Source organism: Chaetura pelagica, unplaced genomic scaffold (assembly GCF_000747805.2).
Source record: "Chaetura pelagica isolate M959 unplaced genomic scaffold, ChaPel_1.0 scaffold91, whole genome shotgun sequence".
NCBI lineage: Eukaryota > Metazoa > Chordata > Aves > Apodiformes > Apodidae > Chaetura > Chaetura pelagica.
Window position 1 is genome coordinate 21,198 of NW_009952042.1, and position 9,662 is coordinate 30,859.

The window sequence follows — 9,662 nt, forward strand, 5'->3', positions numbered from 1 at the left end:
TATGTGCTACTTCAGGGATGGACAGTTTATCTGAACTCCTCATGTTTGTGTTCTTTTCTTTTAGTTGTTTGTCCAGTCCAATCATGGTGATGAAGAGACAACAAGAATTACATACTTCACGTTTATTGGAACTCCAGTCCAAGCAACAAACATGAATGACTTCAAGCGAGTGAGTCCTCTTTCTTATAAGCACTTTTGAGTGTTTCTAACCTACTCAGAAATGGTTTGAGGGAACAAATACACTTGATTGTTGCTGCAGTTCCACAACTTAAGATAGTTTTGGCATCCAAAAGGAAATGTGTAGCTTTATCTTACACATCTTTGGTCTTGCTTACAAGTGTTTGTGCATCAATTTTATAAAAATAACTGATAAGAATATATATATATGGGAACTTGAGGGACTGTCAACTTAGATACACTCTAGACAGTGTTTTTTAACAGCTTTGAGGTTGAGGCCTTGATCTGAAACATGCTTTCTGATGGTCCTCAGGAAGTAGAGAAGCAATTGCAGATTGAACAGACTCTTTGTGATTGACATGACTTGTACTTTGCATTTTATTTACCGGGCAGCATTAAGCTGGAGATGTGAAAAATATTTGGTTACCAGGTGTCTGTTACAGTGAACATGCCTGCTTTTGGAAGAGGAAATGAAAAGGCAAATAAGTTGTTACAGTGTGACTGGGCTGAACAGTAAAGGCACTCTGAAATCTTTCATTTTTTGAGAATGTGAAACGGGTTTGAAGGGATTGGAACTTTTTCAAGCTGCTTACAACTGCCTCAAAATGTAATAAGTCTTTTAAGAATAAGCTGCTTTAAAACTTAGTAGCCTTTGGAAAAGGGCAAATACCTGTCTACAAACTGCTGTGTAGGTGACCAATAACATTGAAAGCACCACAGAATTAATTGTGCAAATAACCTATAACTTCAGAAGGTTAAAACCACTTAACACTCACCAACATGGCACACACTTGGAAGTTTTAACATTAAAACTTGATCTTAACTTCTACATGTAAAAACTAGCATCTCTGCAGGTGTTAATTAAGTTCATAAATAGCAGTTTAACAGGCTTGGCTGCCTTTCAGTGAAACTTGCAGTAATTGAGAAAATGTTCTAATGTACTAAAATTAACTTGATACTGGTTTTAGACCCTCCTGATAAAACCCTTCCAAATTATCACAGAGCTAGAGAGACATTAATTGATTTACAATCTACTTACATTTCTGTTTTATATGGCTTTTGGGGGTACTTATGGTGTCAGAGCATCCCCTGCAGTGAGTTGTGCAACCTGCAGTGCTGTCTGCTGCTGTTCTGAGGGGCTGGGCCTGACTCAGCGCCTGACCTGTCTGATCTCTCTCCCACTTTCAGTTCCCTGTGAACTCTGTAAATTAGTTTTGCTTTCAGAAGTGCTGAAAGGCTCTTTTCCACAAGTGCCCTCTTTAAACCTGACCTTCTGATTGGGGAAGTAGGGATTCATTTCTGGTTTTTTTTTTTATTTGATAGTCCTGTTTGGGGTGCACTTGGTAAAGCAAGTCAGGGTTGTTTGGTTTTTTTGGTGTAGGATGTGACATGGGTTTGAGAGCAGTGTTGAGCCTGCACAGAGGGAGCCTCCTGCAGCATTTTAGGTTGCATGGGCACAATGTCAGTCTGGGGGACACAGTCCTGAAGTGGCTGAGGGCTGTGATACTGAGCTGTATGGGCAGGATTGTTCTCCACACCTGCCCTGAGGCCAGCAGTGCCTTCAGGAGAGGAGCAGGCCTTGCTGGGTTAGGAAGTGGCTCCTCCTGTCCCAACTCAGGGGCATGTTGACACTATGTGTAACATTCCTGTTTTGCCTCCTGAACGTGTAGTTTTAATATTAGGCTGCTAAAATGTTTCTTCATAACAAATGCGATGTTTAGCCTGTAGAAGCTCTTAGGAATTTTAACTTTGGTTTCCTCTCTGCCAGTGATCCTGTCAGCTATGAAACCTTAATATAGCATTGGGCATTAATTATATTTAGGTTTGTAGATTAACTGGGAAACCTTATTTTTCTTTTTATCTCCTGGAGTAGTTACCCACACTACCCTTCACTGCTTTCATCTCTCTCACTCCTTCATCTCGCTCTGTCTTTACTGTTCATATTTCCCTGCTAATAATGATAGAAGCAGTATTGCAACATGATTAACAAATGGGGGAATGCTTTTGTCCCTGAGTTTTGGAGAAGTGTGTGTAAAAAGTCTGTTAAGTGTCTTGAAGGGATTGAGTTAAGATGTGTAGATGAATGTGATCCCAGTCCTGTCTCTGGTGGATCTCTTGGCTGCCCAGTTGATGGTGTGTGTGGTGTTCAAAGTCAACATTGGTTTGAATGACTTTTGCTACAGATCAGGCTGATGTGTTTTGCTTCCTAAGTGGGCTGGGATCTTGAGTGCATGCTTTGCTTACAGCACCTGATTATTGAGGTGCATAATTGCAGCTCCCATATGTGCTTCAGACAGTCAGGAAAAGCTCCTGTTTGCTTGTGGAGTGCTATGTTGACACCAACCAGGCTGTGGGAAGAATCAGTCAGTTCATGCAGTTAATATAACAGAGGCATCATTCCATTAATTATGCTATCAAATGTAAAGCTAAAATTCATCTGCTCTGGAAAACACCAGCAGTACCAAGTGGCTATGGTAGAGTCAGTCCTTCGTTAGTAACTTTGGCCTCAAGTTAGTTTGGGCATACACAGGATCATGGAACAGCACAGCTTGGAAGGGACCTCAGAAGCTCACCTGGTCCAACCTTTCATGGGAAAGGGAGCCAGGTGCCTGCCCAGTTGCATCTTGGAAAGCTCCAGCAGTGGGGACTCTGCCACATCCCTGCCAGGTTGTTCAGTGCTCTCACTGGCAACAATTTCCTACGTTTTGCTGTATGTAGTTAGTCTTGTTGGATTGAGTGAGGAAAGTCAGATGTTACAAAAGCTGCTTTCAAACTTGTAGCATGTTGTGTGTGTCCTGCTTCTTGCACAACTTGGTTTTTATCTCCTGGGAGGGGAGAAGTTTTCAAAGTGACAGAAAAGGGGACGGAAAGGTTTCTTGGCCGCACAAGGTCTGACTGAAGGTGTGACTGAGCATGCAAGCTGCTGTGGCAGGCTGCCTTTGGGTTGTGGGGGTCACACTTGAGATTTGCTTCTGCTGCTGGAAGATGCTCAGCTGGCTCCTTGGGGCAGGCAGCTCCAAGTGCAGATTGAAGGGACAGGCTCTGTGGGGTTTTTGTGTCTCTGAGCTTAGTGTTGGGTAGGTTCCAGTGAACCTTTTGGTGAACTTGGGTATGTGCTTTTGTGTTTGGAAGAGCATGCAGCTGCTCATGTCCAGTGTAGCTCTTGTTTATTTCTGGTGTTAATGAATAAAACATATTGCTGCCCAGATCTGAGGTTGGAGCAGAGGTTGTGGTGGTTTTTGGTCCCCTCTTGAATGAAGGCTTTCCTTCTACTCAGAACTGCTTCTTTGCACTACATGCTGCTGCTGTTTTTTCTTGTAACATTTCGTTTGTTTTTCAGCTTAACTTCCCATTCCTAAAGAACTAAAAAGGCAGAAGAAATTAAACAGTAACAGTAACTGCAGTGGTCTTGCAGTACTCCTCCCTTGCTTCCCCTGCTCACCCAGCACCTCTCTCACCCTTTCCACAATCTCAGCACTGATGCAGGAGTTGCCTTCTCTGCACCTCCTGCTGTCAGGAACTGCCTTCTCTACCTTCTGACTCATCAGCTCCTCTTTCCTCTCCAAACTTCTGTTCAGCTGTCAATCTTACCGAATTTCTGCCCCACTGTTACCCTGAACTCAACATTGTAAGGCCACACCATGCAGTCCTCCTGAGTTATTTTCTGTAACTCACTTTTTGTCCAGTGTTAAATTTAGTAGAGCTGTTTGAGGTGCAGCCTGTGAAGTGCTCTGCCAAGACCTGACTTTTTAAATCTTGGTGGACCTTGGTGCCTTTCTTTGTGGTGACCTGCCAGTAAGAGTAGGTAAGCCAGAATGAGCTGGAAAGTACTGCCCTTTCTGGTCCCTCTAGTGGCACTGGGCACTGCTTGTGGAAGGCACAGTCAGGAGTGGGTGTTTATCCATGTGTGGCCTGGTTGGGGTTCTCCAGCAACCTTTTTACATATATTTAAAACAAACAAACAAAACCAACTCTGCTCCAGAGGGTTCAGTAATGAAGGTTCAGTAATAGAGGTTGTCCATGTGTGGCCTGGTTGGGGTTCTCCAGAAACCTTTTTACATATATTTAAAACAAACAAAACCAACTCTGCTCCAGAAGGTTCAGTAATGAAGGTTCAGTAATAGAGGTTTCCAGTCCTGGTCTTGGTACTGAACCATGGAGTTGGTTCTGGTTTTGTCACTGTCAGGCTCTGGACTGATGCTTGGGAAAAAGCCAAAGAGTTGAAGGAAAGGCAGCTTGGAAATAGTCATCTTTTGTGTGGGAACTGCAGGCTGGAACCACTACCTTAGAAAGCACTAGATGGCAGCTGCTTTTGTCAAAGGATGGAAAATGGATCTTCTGAGAACAGAATAATGCCAGCTGTTGGGTTGAAGTTCTGATAGCCTGCTTGCCTTTGGGAAGGTGGAGTGGGATGGTCAGAAAATGGGTTTCTTTGACTTGTGATGATAAAGTATCCATGTAAGTGTGATTGATTTCCACAGATAATACACATGGGCGAGTTGTCCATTTCTGCCTCAGACTGGTATAGCAATATTTGTCACTGATGTTCCACACTTGCTAACATCTAATATTTAATCTGTTAATTATGGTTTTTCTTTTTTCTTAATTTATGTGTGAACACAGTTTGGTGCTTTGGAAACACAAAGAATAAAGATTGCTTCTTGACAAGTTTTAACTTTTTTTTTTAACTTGATTAATTGGAGATTGATGCAAATAATTTGGCTTTTTTTTTTTCTCACGTTGTCAAATTGGAATTTTCCTGACCTTAAGCATTACCAGGCATGAATTTGCAGCTTGCTGAATGTTCCTGGTCAGGAGTTCCTTGGAGGTGAAAATGGTCTATAAAAGTACTTTTTATCAGTAGATCTTACTTGATGACAGTGATAACTTAACTGACCAGAAACAGCAGGAGAGTGAAAAATTCTCCTTGAAGTCTAACAAGAAATGAAAGGGGAAGGATCAGGAAGAATACTTCCAGTGGGTCCATGAGACTTCCCTAGTTCAGGGCTGTGGGTGTTTGGTTTTCCTTGTTTTGTTTTCCTCCCTTGTTCTCCATCCCCCTGTTGGCAGCTGCAGGGGCAACTGGTCCTTCACACCCTTGCTGCAGGAGTCAGCTGGAGCAGGAGGGTTGCACTCCTTCCTTTTCAGCACTGTGACAAGCAGCAATGGGAATGTCTGTGCTCCACTGGTGTCATCTTCAAACCTCTGTTGATGTGAATTCTGACTTCATCTGGTCACATCAAAAGTGCTTCTCTCCAGTTGGATGGAAATGGATTGGCAATAATCCATGCCCTGCCCCAGCTCCCTCCTGTAACTTCAAGTCTTGAACTTCAAGACCTATTTTCTTTTCCTTTTGGTTTGGCTTATAAATGGCTATTTTTTTCCAAGGGTCTGCAAGAGCACTAGAATGGTGTGGGAATTTTCCCAGAGGGGTGACCAAAAGGCATGGTTTTCTGCTCCTGGGATGTTGTGTTCAGTTACCTGAGCAGAGGGGACTGGGCACCCTGTGGCAGTGACCTGTGCTGACCAGTGCAGAGTGCTGGGGTCGTGCTGCCACCCACCAGGGTCTGCTGGCACAGGAGAGGGAAGCACCAGGCTGGCTGATTCCAGGTGGAGTTGGCAGAGCTGGAGAGTGGAAGGAGGCTGGAAGGAATAGTGATTTGACAAAGATGTACCTGAAAAACAGGTGCCTTCCAGGTTTCTGCACAGGTTTGAACTGCATGGTGAGGTGCATAGCAAGGGTGTCAAGGGAAAGGAACAGACTTATGTTTGGGCACCCAATGGTTCTCTCTCTATAATATTTTAGATATTAAAGGTGAATGGCTGGTACATAATATCTGTTTTTAGGTGTGGTCTGTGTTGCAGTTACTGTGCTCTAACTCAAAGTGAGACTGAGGCTTTGCTGTCTGTGTGAGTACTAAAGATAAGGTTTCTGGAGTGTCTTGCATCCCTCTGAACCTTTTAGAGGGAATCACAGCTTCTGGAAGTGCTACAGCAGTGCATGCTTAAATGCATTAACTCAGTTGAACATTCAGTTGCACTTTTTGAGACTTGATGTAAAAATACTGGGCAGGACGTTTTTGGTTAAACACTATTTCTGTTTTTCTTCTCTTATCAGGTAGTTGGCAAAAAAGGAGAGAGCCACTAGGACACAAGAGACACTGGAAGGCCTTACTGCAATCAAAGAGATCTTCACTTTTATCTACAACTCCTGGATAATTGCTTGACCATAACCAGAGACTGTCAATCTGTTTCATTTCATGCCATTACCAATAAATCATTGCTTTTGTTGAGATGGAGTTTCCCTAGTGTGTTTCTGTTGTAATCCTCGTACATGTATTTGTAAATAAAATCCATTACTTTTGCCAAATTTAATTTTGTTATTCTAGTAACTGTGGCTCTTCCTTTGTTCCCTTCACACTTCAAGACTGGACTGGCTTATCTTCAGAAACAGAAGCCCTAATGCAGCTTGTGTTTGTGCAGAGAGTTGAAAATGTCAGATGTGAGTAAAGCACAGAAGGCCTTCAGAGGCCATCTGGAATGGAAATCCAAGCTCCTTCTTTATAAGACCAGAAGAACTTCAGGTCATTGCTCCTGCCAAACACAGGTACTTCTCAACAAGGAGTAACTTCACCTGGTTTGGAAATTCCCCTTTCCTTCCCCACCTCCAAAAGCAGAGGAGGAGGAGGGATGTTTTGTGTTGCCATTCCATTAGCTCTCAGGTCTGTCCCAGGGTTAACTGATGCAAGCTGCTTGGCACTGAGAGCTCCTGGGTCTTTTGGAGGTGTTTTTTTTTAAACATTATTAAAAAATCCTGACCTGGTTTCCCACGCAGGCTCCAGGAAGCTGTGCAGTTATGGGGGTTGAGATGTTGGTTTGCCCCACTTGAGCGTTGATTCTTTATTTCTTGTGTTGGGTGATTTTCCTCTCTCTGGATCTTGATAAGGAAATGTTTATTGTGAATAGTAATTATGCATCTTAATTGGAATTCCTGTGCCACTTTGGTAAATTTCCTTGGAAGTGTGCCCCGAGTTGCTTTAATAACTCGGGCATTGATCAGCACCATACATGTATAACACTGTAAATTCCCAGTCAAACTTGCTAAGTGTTTTAATTGGCATAATTAATTTCTTTGTAAAGTTAAATTTGTTACATTTCTAATTACCATAAATCCCACTAAGGCTTAAATCCTGTCCTAATTGGCATTCCTTCCTTCAACACAGTAGGGTGGTTCTCTTCTGGCTTGGCAGATTTGTATGTTAATACCGAGTTCACTTGCTGTTAGCACAGATATTTTCTGGGCATTGTCTGGGAAAACATTCTTTGAGAGGCACTTTTTTCTCACTGTGTCCTCCAGGATCCTCCTCTGCCTGTGGTGTTGTGGATGGCGTGTGGTGACAACTTGGTTCCTTCCATACTTCATGTTCTCCTATCCTGGGGGTGTAAGGCATGTAACACTGTATATAGGATATACATCATTTTTAAGTATAATTGAGGGCAATATGAATAACTGTTCCTGTTTCTAACTTTGTACACTGATTACCTTTTGGGTTATTGTTTAAGTGCCTCATCTTCAGTATGGCTTACCTCATAGATTTATACCTGAGAGATTTGATAACTTAGTGATTCTCATCTTTGTAAGAGATTAGTCAACTTTCTATTGTTCATGAGACTCTTCTGTGGTGTCCTTGGTTGCACGATGCAAACCTTCCTCATGATGCTGTGTATGTGGGGCTGAATAAACGTTCACAGGCACCTGGCACATGTTTCACTTCCTGGGGTAGAACTGCGTTGTGGTGCAGCAATGTCTGGTGAGTGGCATTACCTACCCTGCAGGGTGCTCCTGGCTGCTGCTGGCTCTGGCAGGGTGGCTGTTGCTGTGCAGCTGCCTGGCCTGAGGCTCCTGAGGTTTGTTCTTGGTGGGAAAAGTGACACTGAGAAGTTTGCTCCACAGCTGAGGAGGGGAAGCTGTGACACTGCTGTGTTCAGACAGCACTGGGGCTGGGGTGGTTGAAACTTGTTGTTAGTCCCACCTACAGGTGACAACTTGTTGTCCTGAGGTTTCATGGGCTCCTCAGTTCTGTTCTCTGCACCCTCAGGCTGGTGCTGGTTTGGGGCAGGTGGGTACAACAAAGTGCCCAGAGCTGTTACTGGGCTTGGTGGTATGTGTGTGCAGAGTTATTCCTGTGCTTTGCTGCCCAGGGAAGGTCTGGCTGAGCTGTGACAGAAGCCCTGTCCCCTTCAGCCAGCCCAGCCCTTGCTTTGGTTCTAGCCCAGGTTGATGTGCTGAACCTTCAGTGATAATGCTGACATGAAACCTTGTACCTGGGGCTTTCCTTCAGGGCTGGCAAGCTGGGGGGGAGGTTTGCTTGGTGGCTTTAAGTGCCCAAAGGCTCCTCAGTTGTGGGATTCCTGTGCTGGGGAGCCTTGGGGGACCAGGTGCCAGCAGGGCCTGTGCTGGGGAGCCTTGGGGAGATTTGTCTCATCTGCATCCTTTGGTACTTGTGTTTGGTGGTTAATGAGCAGGGATTAGCAGAGAGCTGCTGGGCTTCATCCCAAGCCTGCTAGAGAGAGCAAACAGCACCAGGGTTTATTTTTACATTTATGATCCTCAATGTTATAACTTCTCCTTAAGAGTTTGAGATGCTAGCAGACTGACCTCTAAGTATCAGTTAAATTACTGGAGAAAGTATAAGAAGTAAGTGAGGAGTTAAAGCCTGAGGAAGTGCTCATAGTGAAGGAAGTGCATCTTTAATCTGCCCTCATCCTTCAAAATCCCAAGTTTCCTACTTCTCAGCAACAGGAGACCCAATGGGACACATCCTCCTAAAACCTGGTGAGGAGGAAATGAGGAGCATGGGCAGAGGTGACCAAGAAACAGAAATGCATGGACTTCTCCTTTTCCTCAGGTCAGCTTTGCTGCACTGGGAGCTGGGGAGGGGCTGGGTAGTGGCACTGGGAGGTGGGGAACCCTTCTCTGTTCTCCTGTAATTTCCCCCCCCTTACCTTTTGATAATATTCAAACCTTTGTTTTGTGTTTGCTTGTTTGTTTTTGTGCTTTGGTCTGGGTTTGTGGGGTATTTTTATTGCATCAGGACGGATGTCAAAGCAATTCCTGCCTGGTTTGCCTCGGCTGTTGGCAGGGTCTGGGAAGTTTTGCACACCCTGGTTTCACTGAGGTGCAGGCTGGTGTTGAGACCAGGGTGGGCAGGGGATGGATAAACCGCACGGGGCTGCGGTGCGTTGTGTGCTGAGGGAATGAATGGGGCTGGGAATGGGGCTGGGAATGGGGCTGGGAATGGGGCTGGGAATGGTCCTGGTGCCCGTGCCCGCCCTGCCTGAGCTCCTGGTTGCTCACGGGTGACTCTGGGTGGGTGCTGCTCTTCTGAGTGGAAGTGGTTACAGTTTTCTTATAGAGTCTGACCTTCTGTAAGCATGAAAAGGCGAATTCTTTGTTGTTGTTGTTGTTGTCCTGTTGGAAATCT

General features: G+C 44.5%; 1 protein-coding gene across 1 annotated transcript in view; it reads left to right on the forward strand.

Moving 5' to 3' along the window:
- TXNL1 (thioredoxin-like 1) overlaps positions 1–6,464 on the forward strand; it is a gene marked incomplete at its 5' end in the record, with an annotated part of 12,322 nt that extends 5,858 nt beyond the window's left edge. Inside the window, 2 exons of the mRNA XM_010002704.1 lie at positions 65–169; positions 6,296–6,464. Coding sequence (XP_010001006.1) covers positions 65–169; positions 6,296–6,325 — 135 coding nt within the window. The remainder of the gene's footprint in view (positions 1–64; positions 170–6,295) is intronic.
- Between the last annotated feature and the right edge of the window lie 3,198 nt (positions 6,465–9,662).